Here is a 16,089-nt window from a genome sequence, read left to right as displayed (position 1 = left end):
TGGCAATCAGCTCTTTCCTTTTTTTTTTAAACTTTAAGGGGAGTTTTATGTTGCTACTTTAAGTGGAAAATTAGTATCTCTTGCTATAACCAGAAGGTTAAAGATAAAAATGGTTACTGTTAGGAAATTCTGACTGTTGCTGCCTGTCAGAGGCTCTGGGTCTGTGGCCCACTGTCTGTCAAGGATATATATGATATATATATATGATATATACATCAGCTCACAGTAAGGCTTTCTTGTTGAAAAAACCAGGGCTGGGGCGCCTGGGTGGCGCAGTCGGTTAAGCGTCCGACTTCAGCCAGGTCACGATCTCGCGGTCCGTGAGTTCGAGCCCCGCGTCAGGCTCTGGGCTGATGGCTCAGAGCCTGGAGCCTGTTTACGATTCTGTGTCTCCCTCTCTCTCTGCCCCTCCCCCGTTCATGCTCTGTCTCTCTCTGTCCCAAAAATAAATAAACGTTGAAAAAAAAAAATTTAAAAAAAAAAAAAAAAAGAAAAGAAAAAACCAGGGCTGGAAGAGGAGTTAGGATACTTTGTCAGTGTGGATTTCTGTGCTAGCTGATAAAATTGGATTGTGTGCCCCCCAGAGTGAGCGTCTCATGGTTTGGGAAGTCCTGTTCTCGTGACCTGTCACTAATTCGCTTGATAACCTTATGAGAAAGAAAATGACTTTTTTTTGGTGTGAGCCATAGACGCCGGCTCTGCACGATCGTGTGGCACGGGGGTTAAGGCCGCAGGCTCTGGGGCCAGCCGGCCAGGCTTCAGCTCTTGGAGCCTCTGCTTCTGCTTCATGTGTGAGATGGGGGTGAGTAGCGTAGGTCCTGCCTCTCTCGAGGTTGCCGGGAGGGCGGAGTGCGTCACGTGGCCGGGAACAGTCCCTAGTACAGAATCGGGGCCGTACAAGTGACCGCTGCTGTTACTGTTTTATATTTGCCTCAGGAAACTTCCTGTGGACCACGGACATGGCGGCCTGTGTGAAGGAGCTTGTTTTCCATCTCCTGGCGGAGCTGCTGCGCACGGTGCACGCCCTGGAGCAGAGGAAGCACCCTGCTGGCCTGTCCTCGTCCATCGCCCTCCAGCTGAACCCCTGTCTGGCCATGCTGATGGCCCTGCAGTCGGAGCTCCATAAGCTCTATGACGAGGAGACCCAGAGCTGGGTCTCGGGCGGCACCTGCGGAGGCTCCGGGGCGGTGGCGGCCGCGGACCACGGCAGGTTCTCCACCTACTTTCACGCGCTCATGGAAGGCTGCCTGGCGGTGGCTGAAGTGACCCTGCCCACGAACATGAGTGTCACGGCCAGTGGGGTGCCCTCAACGACCGCCCCCAATCTCAGCGACTCCTCGTCCTCCTCGTCCTCCTCCCCGGGACAGACGCCACAGAGCCCCAGCCTCCTGTCTAAGAGGAAAAAAGTCAAGATGAAGCGGGAAAAGGCCTCCTCCTCTGGGAAGCGCCAGTCCTCGCGCTCAGTGGAGTCCGACTCCGCCATGCTCAGCATCGGGGGCAGCAAGCCCGAGGACATGCTGTGGTTTCATCGAGCCCTCACCCTGCTCATCATTCTCCGGCACCTCACCAGGAAGGACCCGCAGGGCCTGGGCGTGACGAGCGACGCCATCGCCGACGCCTGCCAGGCGCTGGTGGGCCCCACCGCCCACAGCCGCCTGCTGGTCATCTCTGGGATCCCCACCCACCTGGACGAGGGCATCGTCAGAGGTGCCATCCGCAAGGCCTGCAATGCCCACGGCGGGGTCTTCAAAGACGAGATCTACATCCCCCTGCAGGACGAAGACCCCAGGAAGCCGAAGGACAAGGCCGAGGGCGGCGATGGAAAAGCCGAGGCGGAGAAGACCCTCGGCTTCCCCAGCACAGACAGCCTGGAGGTCAGCACGTCCAGCAGCCTGACCCCTGCCATGAGCGTGAGCGCGTCCGCTTCCACCAGCCAGGCCTCCACCTGCAGCTCCCAGGGCATCTCGCAGACAGTCAGTGACCTCTCCGTGGATCCGCTGCCCTCAGGCCCTGAGCCGCCCATCCCTCCTGGCGTATTGGAGCCCCACGTGGTGTCCAGCCAGGAGAGTCTAGACATTTCCCTGTGCAGCACTGGCAGTCTGGGCAGCCTGGGCAGCCTGGCGGAGCCACTGGACAACGCAGAGACGGCCTCTGTGTCGGACATGGGCTCCGCGTACACGGTCACGTCCCTGGACAACCAGCCCCTCGCAGCACGCCCCATCAAAGGCTTCGCGGTTGTGGAGGTAACGGCGCTCATGCTTCGGCAACCACTGAAATCATGAGCGGCTTGAACCACCCCGCCCCCCCCAAGCCTCTTTAAACCCTCCAATGTCCTTTCCAAGGGATTAACTGCCAGGTGACCCGGGGGCACTTGGGGAGCTCCCTGAAGCGGCTCTTGGAAACCGCAGTGACTTACTATGTTGATTATCTGTGTTTGAGGTCACATCTCTGTGAGTGATGTCAAGTCTGATCTCATGAAGTCCTGCAGTTCTTGCTGAGTGTGGGAGGGAGGCAGAGGGGTCTGAGGGGTCTGCCTTTCCTAGCGGATGGGCTTCATCAAGCGCGATCCAGCTCAGGCCTGCCGGTATAGCTTTGAGTGGCCTTGGGTCGTTGTAAATGTTGCCATTGGCGGGAGGGATCTTTACTGATGAGCGTGAGAATTTCCAGGTCACATTTACACGTCAAGATCCCATCTGCTTCTTGGGCCTCCTTGTCTAGAAATCCCACCTCCTGTGTCTTCCTGCACCCTTGTGTAAGGGGACCCAGGCTCAGAGTAAAACTGTCCTCGCCTCCCTGGACACGGAGAGGAAGGCCCTCAGAAGGAAACGTGCCTCACCTTCCTCTTCCAGGGAGCTCTGACAGGAAAGCTCAAGAACATGGTGGTTGGCTTCTTCCCTGGAATCGCTTCTCTTAATCTATGCACCCTCTGCCTGGGGGCTTTTTCCGAGCCGAGCATGGACTTTAGCTCCCTGGGCATCAGAGTAAAGCCACAGACCTGGCCAGGGAGTAGCGACAGAGATTTCCACTTGAGATGTTCCCTTCCAAGTTAGTGCTATTGGCATGTGGCGGAGACCTTACCAGGAGGAGGCCAGCTAGCAGGGTCAGACCGCACTCACGGCACTGAAGACGAGGACAAGGTTTCAGGGAAAGGCAGGAAGGAAAACAAGGCCATTCATTCCTCTCCTCCAATGCTGACCCTTTTCTTTGTTCGCACAGATAAGATCCCGAGCCAAGATTGAGAAAATTCGAGCAAGTTTATTTAACAACAATGACTTGATCGGTTTGTCAAGTTTGGACGGTGAAGATGAATTGATGGAGATGTCAACGGAGGAGATTCTCACTGTATCTGTAGTAAATCAGAGTCTGTTTGATACTCAGGGGAGCCCAGGGCTAGAAGATTATTTCAATGATAAATCAATTAAAGGTGGGTTATGGATTTTTTTCTTAATGAATAGACTGTTTTTTGAGCAGTTTTAAATTTACAGGAAAAAATGAGCAAAAGTCCTCTCCTCCCTTCTTTGTACCCAATATCCCCTGTTTTTTTCCTAATATTCCCAATTTTTTTGATGGTTATTTTTTTAAATTTTTTTTGTTTGTTCATTTCTGAAAGAGAGAGACAGAGTACAAGCAGGGGTGGGGCGGAAAGAGAGGGGGACACAGAATCTGAAGCAGGCTCCAGGCTCTGAGCTCTCAGCACAGAGCCCAACATGGGGCTTGAACTCACGAACCGCGAGATCGTGACCTGAGCCAAAGTCGGACACTTGACTGACTGAGCCACCCAGGCGCCCCAATGTTGGTTTATTTTTGAAAGAGAGAGAACGTGAGCAGGAGAGGGGCAGAGAGAGAGGGAGACACAGAACCTAAAACAGGCTCCAGGCTCCGAGCTGTCAGCACAGCTTGAACTCACGAACTGTGAGATCGTGACCTGAGCCAAAGTCGGACGCTCAACTGACTGAACCACCCAGGTGCCCCTCAATATCCCCTATTTTTAACCTCTTACCTGAGAAAGGAACTTTGGGGGGCACCTCTAGGGGTTGGTGATTTGAGAAATGATGTGGAGGGTGTCATGGATTTGGGACAAGAGGTTCTTTGCCCAGCTCACGGCAGCTGTCAGGGTGCTGAGGGCCATCGGGGCGCTGCTGCGTTCCAGCCAGGAGACTGCCGGGAGCGGCTGTGCCACGACTCTCTTCGGGCTCGAGAGTGGACTTGCATTCGAGTCCCATTTTGCTTTTTACCTAGCCAGGCTTCCCTCTGTTCAAGTTCAGATGTATTTATTTTGTTCCGTCCTGTGGAGCTGGAACATACCAAGCACATGTCTGGTGATCGTTTGGTCGTTTGCTTGAGGACAGTAAATGTCTCCACCTCTGCTCTAATTCTTGGGGAAGAAACAGTTCCAGCTCCTTGTTCACCAAGTCCCACTTTGTCATTCTGACGACTCTTTGGGGTGGACCCTCTGTGGCTTCCCCGCTTCTTTTGTGTGATACGGAGTGTTCATCCAGGACGTGGGCCCCGAGGCCCCGCTGAGCAGAGTCTAGCAGCAGACTCCCGTCTGAGGCCGACGGCTCGCCTCGCTTAGAAACAGTGGTTCTTTTCTTGTTAGGATTACAGTCTTTTGTGTGGTCTTTTTTTTTTTTTTTTTTTCCTAGTCTTGCTCGACATTTTTCATCCATGTCCTTTTTTTTCTAAATCTTGAATATTTGAAATTTCATAGTAGTATTACAGAATTTGTTTCATGTTCCACGAGTACAAAAATATGATACCAAATATGGGCTTTGTTGTTGCCCCAGTCATAAAATTTGAAAATATTGCCTCAGAGCTGGGACCAGGGTGAGGGAAGTGAGGTCTTGGGCACAAAATTTAATGGGCTCCAAAAATCTCTGTAATCCAGGTAAATAATATTTTGGGTCTGTATTTATAGAAGTCAAAGTTAATGCAAAGTATCCACAACGAACAAACTGGTAAAATTAAAAAAAATTTTTTTTTAAGTTGGTTTATTTTAGGGGCGCCTGGGTGACTCAGTCGGTTAAGCACCCAACTTTTTTTTGTGTGCTCATGGACAATCTTCTTATATCTAAGAGAACTTTCTTTTCCCACTTGCTCAAGTCTTGAAGCACACTAATAATGCGAGATGTGCTCGACAGCTTGCGCTTTGCACTAAAAGCACTTGCAGACTCTGTACTCTCTTGTTCCTTCGGGACTGCCCGTCACAAACGTGTGGTTGAAGCTAAGGTAGATTAAACTGCTGCGCTAAGTAGCCCTGAGAGGACAGTGGCTCAAACCCAGTGGAAGTGTGTTTCTTGCACATGGAAGAATCCAGGGTGAGTGCTGAGGTCCGAGTCCCAGGGGGTTGTCGTGTCCGTGCAGCCGGTGGAGGGGATGAGCGCAGAGGAGGGCAGACTGGCCCAGGATTGCTCCCGTCTCCTGTCCCAGGACCACACCCAGCAGCCGGGCGGGCCGGGAGTGCGGCTGGGGTGTGTGCCCACGAAGGGGAAACCAGGTTTTGGTGGCCTGCTCCTCACTGCCACTAAACGTCTATTACCCACGTTCCAAGATGAGCTGTTTCTGAGAAAATGCTGCAAGGCTCCTCCTGACGTAGCACGTTCACGGCAGAATTGTTTCGTCCTCCCCTGTTTTGTAACAGGTGAGAAGCTGGTGCCCGGTGCCAGGGAGGTGCTGACGGAGATATTTAAGAGCTGTGCCCATTCGGAACAGATGCTGAGCCTGACACCGGCAAAGCCCATCAAAGTGTCGGACATTTATCTTAGCAAGGAGCAGATCAACTCCCAGACCCCAGGCAACCTCCTCCACCTCTTCTTCACCAACGTCCGGCCTCCAAAAAAGGTGCTGGAAGACCAGCTCACGCAGGTAGATGCCCTGCCCCGCCCCGCGTGCCGGGCCTCAGGTGCGCCTTGGGCTGAGCCCGAGGACCCTCCCTCCCTCTGGTGCCCACAGATCCTGAGGAAATATGGCGTGCCCAAGCCCAAGTTCGACAAGAGCAAGTACAGCAAGGGCGGGAAGGAGCAGCACCCCGTGAAGGTGGTGAGCACCAAGCGGCCCATCACCAAGCCGCCCGCCAAGGACAAGGCTGTGCTCAACAGTGTCAGGTGCGCGTCCGAGGGGCCCGGCGTGTGCGTCCGCCAGGGGACACGGGGCCGCCGCCCTGACAGTTTCCCCGCAAGGCTCTCCTTACGCCCCAGAGGTGCAGACACCCTGGCTCTTCTTTGCTGCTGCGCCGTCTTGGTCCCCGGCTTCGTCCATTCAGAGACACAGTGTTCCGTTTTACCCATAAGTGTAGTAAAATCTGGACCATGCAGGCTGGAAAGCAGGCCGGTCTGAAGTAATAACGACATCCAAAATGTACAGAATTGTTTAAAAAAAAAAAAAATCTGACTTCTTTTAACCACACAAAGAATGTATAGGTCATACAGAAAAACTGTAAAGTGCATATTAAGAACATATCGTTACTTCATATATAGCTACGTGCTTTTAACAGTTAAGTGTATAACCTTTTATTGGTGCATATGTATTATTTTCTTAAATTTTAAAGTAGTACAAAATTCAACAGCATATGCAGTCAAAAGCGACACCTCTTCTCCATCCAAGCCTTCCTGCCGCCCTCCATGAGATTGCCAGTGTTACTTCCAGAGCCTTCCAGAACTCTCCTGTGTACACACAAGCACATGTACATACTGTACACAGGGCCTACCTCTTGCTGTTTCCATTTACTACTAATCTTGGGGATGACCCCGTATCAACACAAAAATAACTTCGTGCCCTTTTTTTTTTTTTTTTTATAGCGCCATAGTATTTCGTGTGTGGGTGTGCACACATAATTAACAGAATTTTCTAAAGACATAGGCAGATGACTCTCAGGAACTCAAAACTGAATCTTCGATAGCAAAGTGTGACCTGGCAGGAGTCTCTTGAGGAATTGTTTAAAGGATCAGAAAAATCAACTGTCCTTTCATTAATTAATTATATATAAGTGGTGCTTACAAACCAGAACCGTACAATAGACTTTTCTGTGATGGAAATCTGTGCTGTTTCCCTGTCTGTGCTGTTGAATGCGGTAGCCACTAGCCACAGATGGCCACTGAGCGCTTGAAATGTGGCCAGTATGATATTTTATTTTAATTTAAACTTTGGCTACATCTGACTAGTGACTGCTTCTTTGTGCAGCTCAAAAGTATGTAGAAGGAACATTCAAAAAGCATCTCTTTCAGGTTTTTCATAGTTAAGGGATCATTTTGTCCTAATTTGCTCAGTAAACCCCTTGGTGAGAACAGGGCTGGTCTTGAGCCCAGCCCTGTGGGAACTGCAGGCCGTGGGGGATGCCGGGGGGGGGGGGGGGGGGTTGAACTAATGCGTGTGTGAGGCTCTGCATGTCCTCTGTCAGGACAAGGTGTAGGCACAGGGATTCTGATTGCAGTGCTTTGGTCTATAGCAGGACTGCCTTAAGTGAGAAGAAGCCAACTGTGAAGCCAAAGTCTCCAGAAAAAAGCAAGCCAGATGAGAAGGACCCAGAGAAGTCGCCCACCAAAAAACAAGAAGGTGAATGAGTAACTTGGGCCTGGAGACTGGTAGGCCCCTAGACCCAGCATTTGTCTGACTGGCTGGGCTCCCTTGGGGTTTAGGTGAGGCAGGGCCTCAATGCCATCTTTGTGAATTTACGGAGGCCAGCATAGCAGCTCCCAAAATACCATGTATCCAAGGTGAAGAGTAGATGATGGTGATTGAAAGTAAAGATCTGGAGATCTGCTTAGAAATTCGCTTCCAGAAGGCACTTACTGGGTATTAGAACTTGAGCTTCATAAAGGCCCAAGCAGAGCTGGAGAAGAGTCAGGCTGTGGCTCGCTGACCTCATGAGGTCGCAGGTTGTGCCAGGTCGGTGACGGACCCTGGAGGGGCGGGAGGTGGGCACTACGTGGATCGGGCCCTGCCAGAGACGTCTGAGGGCATGTAGTGAGGCCCCTGCAGTGGGAGGTTCTACCAAACTCCTAACAGTCTGAATGCTTCTCCATCAGTCCCTGAGGAGAAGTATCTGACCTTGGAAGGATTTCACAAGTTTGTCATTGACCGAGCCAAGCAAGACATCCGTAGCGTCTGGAGGGCGATTTTATCCTGTGGTTATGACCTTCACTTTGAGAGGTAAGAAGTTATGTCTCTCAACCCAGTTGATACCTTGTATAAAATTTTTTTGTGGGGAGCACCTGGATGGCTCTGTCAGTTCAGTGTCCAACTCCTGATTTTGGCCCAGGTCATGATCCTAAGGATATGGGTTCGAGCCCCCCACGCTCAGTGTGAAGCCTGCTTGGGATTCTCGCTCTTCTCTCTCCCTCCCCCACCCTGCTCTCGTGCTATCTCTCTCTTAAAAAAAAAAATCGTTTTCAGCCACCGGATGTATTCCCAAGAAAATCCTTCCAGGGAACCATTCTGTCTGCCTTTCTTAATGCCTACTGAGTTATTTTCAAATTTTTCATAATTATTAAAGTGAGTGTTAGAACCTGTTTGGAAACAGACTCTGTTCTAAACAATAAATTCATTTTCTCACAGTTCTGGAAGTCAAGGGCTCAACAGGGTTGGTTTTTCCTGAGTTCTGTCCTTGCCTTATGGACAGAAGGTCACCTTCTCACTGCGCGCACACGGGCCGCTGCCTGCCCGCTTCTGATGAGGACACCAGTCTGCTGGTCTGGGCCCCGCCCTTATGACCTCCTTTAACTTCATTAGGAAAGGGGTGGGGGGGAGATACGCTTCAGCCCCTAACAGGAATGATTTCTCTTTCCAAAGACCCTTTGTTCCTCAGAGTCCCGCGTTGTCTCCGAGTCTCCGTTGCCCACTCTCTCTCCCTCCCAGGCAGGAGCGCAGCAAGGTCACTGCCCGCCAGGTCCCCAGGGCCAGACAAGGATGGTTTCCCCTTTCTAGCCACAAGGGAGTCCCAGGCAGGCGTGACGTCTGCAAACTGGAAGACACCTGCCTACCCTACTCCAGCGCTCACCCCTGGCGCTCAAAGCAAGGTGTGCCCGGCGTCAGGGAAAGAATGGCTGCCTCGAGCATGCCTCTTAAAAAGCCACCTTCAGGATTCAGAAGCCATTTGCTGCTTGGTTCCGCCATTTTGTTCCTTCACGGAAGGCTCCGGGTCCATCCCTGGATGGGCCTGCATCATGGTGGCAGGAACGAGTTTCTTACTAAGCCAGTAGGGGAGAGAACTCTGGGGCTTTTGAAAAGTAGAATCACCTGTTTTGGACTAGAAAGTGCACTTGAAGTGGGAAGGGTGCAAATTGGACTACAAACGGATTTCCAAGTGACGTGTTTGTTGCAGCTAAAGGGCTCGTTCCGGCGTGTCACGGGGCCACCTGTGCCCTGAGCCCCTTCTGACACCGGGCCCAAGGGCAGCCAGTGTGGGGGGGCTGTGAGGGGATCCCCACAGAGGAAGCTCGCTCTCTAAGCGCTGCTTGGGTAGGAGGGAGGAGGCCTGTCCGGAGAGGTTCTGCCATTGCCCCGAGGAAGGCCCTCCTGGCAGGATGCACCCTGTGCGGCACGTGCCCCAGTTGAGGTGCTGCGAGCTCTGGAGCTGAGGCAGCCATCCACCCACCAGCCTGCCTGCCTCTCTCGGGTGAGCAGCTGAACGTTTGTAGGTTAAGGACGTGCACGCGTAATAAAAAGCCCATGCAGTATAGGCAGGCACAGGGGAGAGGGCCTGTGATTCGGTGCCCAGGGGGCTTCTGTAAACGTGTCTCCCAACATTTTCTGGGGGTAGAGTTTTTCAGTGCTACAGAAGTGGGATCAGACCAGACGTCTGCCTTTTTCGTTCTTCCTCGTCATTCAGTGTCACCGCAGGAGAGGACTCCGCGGTCCCGGAGCCGTGGGCACTTGCGTCGTGTGTGATGTGGCTGCAGTTAGAGCGCTGCCCTCACAAACACACCTTTGCCTGTTGGCGTAGCTCCCGGCGCCAGCCCTGGGACGGGGCCGCTGGCCGAGGGTAAAGGCTTCAGTGAGGCCGGCGGCCGGTGGCTTCTCGGGCCCTGGCCGTGCGCACCCTCAGCGAGCTCTCATGAGGCCAGCGCCGCCGCTATGGCTCCATCCTATAGGTGAGGAAGCCGAGAAAGCAGGCTTCTTTGTGGCCCGGGTCGCCAAGTGGCCGAGATTTGAGCCCAAGGGCTCCCGAGCCCCAGCCCTAGCCAGGCACCCTCGCCCCGCGCAGGAGGGAGCACCTGGGGGTGCCCGTCGCCAAACCCCAGGAGGGATGTGCCCTTCAGGCCCCTAGGCCCCTACGGCCTGCTCTGCTCCCTCCTCCCGCTGGGTCTCGACCGGCGTCCGGAGGAGGGAGGCGTCGTCCCCGGTGTCCCCGGCGGCCCCGCCCCACCTCGCCCTTCTCCCCCGGCCCCAGGTGTGCCTGCATCGATGTCCGACACGCGCACAAGGCCTCAAGGAAGTGGACGCTGGAGATGGACGTGGCGCTCGTGCAGTACATCAACCGGCTGTGCCGCCATCTTGCCATCACGCCCGCGAGGCTCCATCCCCACGAGGTGTATCTGGACCCCGCAGACGCTGCCGACCCCAGAGTGGCCTGTCTCCTGAGTATGTGGGTCCCGGGGGTCTGGCTTTCGGGGACCGTCCCCTGTGCCGCCGCCGGGGTAGGCGCGCCTGCCGTGAGCCACGTGGGCAAAGAAGAGGGAGAGAAAGGCACGAAGCTGCGACTGTGGCCGAGCTAAAAGTTTACAAGGCCTCACTGTGTGCTCGTTGCAAGGAAGCCGCGGGTGCTGCTGGGAGACCACGCCCCATCACCGCACCCAGGCCTCTGCCCAGAGGTCACGGTGGATGCCCTGCTGGAGTCGGTGGCGAGGGGGCGGGGCTCAGAGTTGGCCGCGCGTTAGAAGCATTATCCATTAGGAGAGCGCTCGCGGCGTGTCTTTACTAAAAGCTAGGAGTGCGTGTGCACCCACAAATGCACCCACAGACGTTCTCCATAAATCCGTCCGTGGAAGGTGACCGCTGGGCTTGTTTCTGTGCCTGTGCACGTGTGTGCCACAGGCGGTTTTGAGTCTGCCCACTCTTGCTCAGCCACACGGCCTGGGCCTTTGCTCTCTTCCTGATACTTCCAAGGTAAACGTGGGCCAGACGTGGTCCCGATGTCCATCTCTCCCAGCTGGAGAGGAGACGGACGTGAGCATGAACAAGTAAGACAGTGTGCCAGTATCTCCGTGTCCAGGTCTTGACATGTGTCGCTTTTGGGGGAAAGCAGATGAAAGGTACCCGGGACTCTGTACTATTTTTGTGGCTTCCTAGAAGTCTCATTATTTTGAAGTTGAAAATTAAAAACAGCAGCTCTGCAGGGCCCCAAAGATAGGCCAAGGTGGGAGGGGGCGCCCTCGGATTCCCTGAACCCCCAAGCCTCCCTTCTGGCCAGGCGGGGCCTCCCGCCTTTGCTTCTGCTCGGCACAGGCTCCGGCAGATTGAGGGCCCCACTTGCTGAGCGTCTCTGGGTGTCGGGGATGAGATCCCCTGCGGGAGCCTCCCGGTCCCCCCTAAGTGCCCACTCCTGATGGCCACTTCGAACGATGGGGGCCACTTGAGTCTGTTCGTGACCGAGAGTCTCGGCCTGACCGCCCCCCCGTGCCCTACAGACGTGCCCGTCGAGAGCCTGCGCCTGCGGTTCGCCTTGCTCCAGTCCCTGAACACCACGCTGGAGACCTTCTTTCTGCCTCTGGTGGAGCTGCGCCAGACCCCCATGTTTGCCCACAGCATCGCCGCCCTGCTGAAGGAGGCCAAAGGTCAGTGCCTGCGCCCGCTGCCGCGGCCAGACCCAGCAACTGCCTGGGATGACCCTTCTCCTTTACATGTGACCTACGTGTGTCCCCAGGAACAGCGCTCCCAGCCAAGAGCGGTTGCTTCAGCTATGCTCTGAAAAATTAAATTTTCTAAAGTTTTCAAGGGTTCCTGACTGGCTCAGTTTGAAGACCTCGCGGCTCCTGATCTCAGGGTCGTGAGTTCAAGCCCTGTGCTGAAGATAGAGGTTACTTAAGTGAATAAAGCTTAAAAACAAAAAGTTTTTGGGTTATTTAGAAATACATAAGGCTCTGATTCACTATCTGCCAACTAGGTGTTCCTGGGCACAACAGAGTCAAGGTTCGTGCGTTACCATTTGAGCAGATACTATGAACTTGCCTCCCGGAAGGTCAGGACTATGACACCTGAGTGCCTCAGGGGCCTGAAGGGCATCCCAGGAGAGACTAGACAGACCCAAAGGGGACAGCATGTCCTCCACCGGGCCTCAGAGGCCACAGGGAAGGAAGATGAGCAGCCCCATCCCAGCCTCTCTCACACATTCCTCCCCGCAGGGCTCATCTTTTACGACACAAAGGTGACGGTCATGAATCGGGTGCTAAACGCCACCGCACAGAGGACAGCTGACCATGCAGCTCCAGAGATCACGTTGGACCCCCTGGAAATCGTGGGAGGTAAAGTTAGCTGTACAGACCAGAAAATACAACATAGCTGTGATCGAACAAAGGATTTAGTTGATTTGCACAGAAAAGAAGCCTCTAGAAGAAGGGAGTCCAGATATCCATCTGGCTGCTTCGTCTTTCTCCTCTAGTGTCCCAGTGTGTGACTCCCACCTTCAGGGTCCCCTAGTGAGCCTGCCTTCCTGGCAGCAAGAGCGAGGGGAGGAGCTCTCCACTTCCTGGAGGCTCGCCTTGGCTTCCCATCTCCCGGGAGGCCTGCCACGTGGCCACACCTAACTGCAGGGGAGGCTGGGATGTGTACGCTTAACTCTGGTTGGCCGTGGGCTTGCTGGAGTCGGGGTTCTGGCATCGAAGCAACTGGGGCGAGTGGCTGCTGGGGAGGCAGCCAGGAGTCTGCCACGGCACGTGAATCCACACGTGCCACAAATGACACGAACTGGAGGGGAGAGGATCACAGATGGGGAGGACACCTCCCCTCCCCGGGGACAGAGGGAAGGCTGGGAGCCACACGGCCAAGGCACGAAGATGTTCCAAAAGTGGAGAGAAGGCGAGGCGGCGGAACCAGGGGCAGGGAGAGGGCCAGGAGGCAGGCGAAGGCCCAGCCAGGTGTCCGTCCTGGGCTGGAAGAGCAGAGGAAGGAGAGGATTGTGCTTCGGGGCGGGGGGTGGGGGGGGGGTGTTACTGGTTCCTCTCTCTTCCCAGGGGAGATCAGAGCTTCTGAAAACTCCTACTTCTGCCAGGCTGCCAGGCAGCTGGCCTCGGTGCCCTCATCCCAGCTTTGTGTCAAGCTGGCCAGTGGCGGTGACCCCACCTACGCCTTCAACATCCGCTTCACCGGGGAGGAGGTCCACGGCACCAGTAAGTGGCGGCCCCCGCCGGGCTCTGCAGCCAGTTCAGGTGGAGGCTGTGTTGAAAATGAGAACATTTTTGGAGTTATTTTTAGTCTAAACTGCCCACAATCCCCCCCACTGGCGAGACTAAGGAAGCTGTGTCCTTGTTAGCCTGCTCTGCAGAAGCCAGGACGACCGAAGGGCTCCCCAGTGCCCCTGTCTCCCATGGGACACATCCGAACTCTGAGCCCAGCGGCCCTTCCCGGGGGAGAGGGCCGACCCAAACCGAGGGTGTCTCTGTTGTGTCCGTTCGGCACGAAGGGCACCCCCCTAGTGCTCACCAGAGGTGGGGTCCCCAAGCTGGGACGGCACTGGGCGGAGGTCCCTGGCAAGCGCCGGTTCCCCCCCCCCCCACCCGGGCCCGGGGGCCGGTTTCGGGGGCCTGGCCAGAGCCACCAACCGGCACCGTAGTGTGCTCCGGGCACAGCCGGCTCTCAGGACCGCGTGCTCAGCACCTTCCACTCCTCACAGCACCAACACTGCACAAGAGACCGGCCTTGTCCCACTGGACCGGTGGGGAAACTGGGACGCTGCCAACCCAAGTAGTGTCCCCAAGGTCGGGCAGCCAGCTGGGGTTCAAAGCCAGGTCTGTCCGATTCCCAAGCCTAGCCCTTGGTGGCTTCAGCAGGCCGGGGTCTCCTGCTTCTCCGTGGAAGCTGAGTGAGGACATCTGTCCCCAGGCGCATCCTGTGCGTGGCTCCGACCAAGCAGTGGGCACGCATAGCTGTCCTCTGAGCTTCCTGACCTTAGGACATTGACAGGGGGTGCACAGGGGAGAGGGGATCCAGCCACAGAGAGGAGTTGGCAAGAAAACCGGAGGCACGTTTGGAATGACGGCAGCAGAGATGCTGATGATCGCCGGTTGCCCTTTGCAGGTGTTCATGCGTCAGGCTGTTCAGCTGGACGCTGCTCACCGAACAGATAGACACTGGGCACCTGGGCCTGGGGGGAGGGAGGGGAGCACGGAGTAGCACGGGCGGCCCCACTCCTGGTGCAACCCGGAGCGACGGAGGTGGGTTAAACGAGCCCGCGGATCCGTGTAAGCTCACGGCGGTGCCAGATACGCAGGGCTCTGCATCCGGTCTCTCTGACTCCTTGAAACTAGCCTGTGACGTAGGTACGGTGACTGTCCCCCTTTGACGGATTGGGTCCCTGAGAAGTGATGACCTGGGGGTCACCCAGCCAGTAAGTGGCCCCGCAGGACTTGACCCCAGGTCTCCCCGCCCTCAGGCGAGCTCTGTCTCCGCCGCAGCCGAGTTCAGGCCGGCAAAGGAGCTGCCGTTCCGGGCGGGCAGGGCGGGCCGGCAGGGCCCCCGATGCCCATCAGCCTCCATGTGTCCCGCAGGCGGCTCTTTCCGGCACTTCCTGTGGCAGGTGTGTAAAGAGCTGCAGAGCTCCTCACTGTCCCTCCTGCTCTTGTGCCCCAGCTCAGCCGTCAACAAAAACAAGGTAAGATGGCCGAGGCGTGGGCCATGGCGGGGCAGTGGCTGGGACCTGTGTTCCCGGGGAGGAGGAGAGGTGCCCGGCAGTCGCTGCATCTCTGCCTCTGTGTCCAGGGCAAGTATATCCTGACCCCCAGCCCCATCACCTACGGGGAAGAGCAGCTCCTGCACTTCCTGGGCCAGCTGCTGGGGATTGCGATTCGAGCAGATGTCCCTCTTCCCCTGGACCTCCTGCCTTCCTTCTGGAAGACTCTGGTGGGTGAGCCTCTGGACCCTGACCAAGACCTGCAGGAAGCAGACATACTCACCTACAATTACGTCAAGAAATTTGAGAGCGTAAGTGAGTGAGGCATTTATTCTGGGGACAGCAGAACTCCAGAGCAGTGTCCCCGGGGCTCGTGGCTGCCTCTGTGATCTGCCATTTGCTGGGCCTCCAAACCCCGGGAGCCCAGGCTTCCCCCCAAGGACCGATTGGGGTCTCCCAGAGAACGTTAGGGAACGTGAGCTGTCTCTGCCGGGCTTGCTTTGTGGGGACAGAAGCCTCTCTGGCTTCTCTTCCTGCTTGATGGGGCACGTCGGTCACTGCCCATCTGCTGCTGTTGGGCCTCCCAAGGACACAGGGGTGAAGGGTTCCCGGCAGCTGACTGAGCAGGCAGGGATGTCGGGGTGGGGACTCCTACAAGTGGACCCACTTTCACTTTTAAGAGCTTGGTTTTGGGCGCCTGGGTGGCTCAGGTGGTTTAAGTGTCCGACTTCCGCTCAAGTCATGATCTCCTGGTTTGTGAGTTCAAGGCCCGCATCAGCCGGAGCTGCTTCGGATTCTGTGTCTCCCTCTCTCTCTGGCCCTCCTCCGCTCACACTCTCTCTCAAAAATAAACAAAAGAGAGTTTGGCTTCAGGGCCTCAGTGCACAGGAGACCGGCTCTTGGGGGTCACCTGGGATTGGCCAGGGACAGAGTTGGGAACGTAGCTGTCCTCTTCGTGCCTGGGGACACAAAGAGGTAGTGAGAGCTCGCCACGTCTGACCGGCCCCCTGGCGGGGGTGCGGTCTGCGCTCAGGCTGCCAGCTGGGCCCGTGGGACCCCTTCAGGTCTGTCCACCGGTTAGCGGTCGTGGTAGCCTGCCGTGGGCCGGGCTCTGGGCTCTCGCCCCAGCCATAGGAAGCTTGCAGGTTGTTCTCGCGATACGTGAGGCCCTGTTCGGAAGGGCTGTGTGCACAAGTCCTCATGACAAGGCCGGGAGGAAGGGAGGCTCAGAGAGGAGGGTGGGCTGGGAACAGAGCCACCGGGGGAAA

The 16,089-nt window shown here is 55.9% G+C and overlaps 1 protein-coding gene across 12 annotated transcripts in view; it reads left to right on the top strand.

Annotated features, from left to right (window-relative positions):
- HECTD4 (HECT domain E3 ubiquitin protein ligase 4) overlaps nt 1–16,089 on the top strand; it is a 192,062-nt gene that overhangs the window by 170,217 nt on the left and 5,756 nt on the right. For 9 of the 12 annotated variants that reach the window (XR_007145911.1, XM_047828361.1, XM_047828356.1 and 6 more), the window contains 12 exons: nt 937–2,243; nt 3,217–3,424; nt 5,642–5,865; nt 5,953–6,104; nt 7,445–7,551; nt 8,025–8,148; nt 10,388–10,578; nt 11,625–11,771; nt 12,339–12,458; nt 13,167–13,322; nt 14,700–14,803; nt 14,911–15,132. Coding sequence is in view for 9 of the 12 variants with exons in the window: in XM_047828361.1 (XP_047684317.1) it covers nt 937–2,243; nt 3,217–3,424; nt 5,642–5,865; nt 5,953–6,104; nt 7,445–7,551; nt 8,025–8,148; nt 10,388–10,578; nt 11,625–11,771; nt 12,339–12,458; nt 13,167–13,322; nt 14,700–14,803; nt 14,911–15,132 (3,062 nt within the window). In the remaining 3 variants the exon portion in view is untranslated. Of the gene's footprint in view, nt 1–936; nt 2,244–3,216; nt 3,425–5,641; nt 5,866–5,952; nt 6,105–7,444; nt 7,552–8,024; nt 8,149–10,387; nt 10,579–11,624; nt 11,772–12,338; nt 12,459–13,166; nt 13,323–14,699; nt 14,804–14,910; nt 15,137–16,089 lie in introns of all 12 variants that reach the window. The other 3 variants (XR_007145912.1, XR_007145913.1, XM_047828355.1) reach the window with 2 other exon arrangements.

Source organism: Prionailurus viverrinus, chromosome D3 (genome assembly GCF_022837055.1).
Source record: "Prionailurus viverrinus isolate Anna chromosome D3, UM_Priviv_1.0, whole genome shotgun sequence".
NCBI lineage: Eukaryota > Metazoa > Chordata > Mammalia > Carnivora > Felidae > Prionailurus > Prionailurus viverrinus.
The sequence above is the reverse complement of the archived record's forward strand: the minus strand, read 5'-3'. Positions and strand labels throughout refer to the sequence as shown.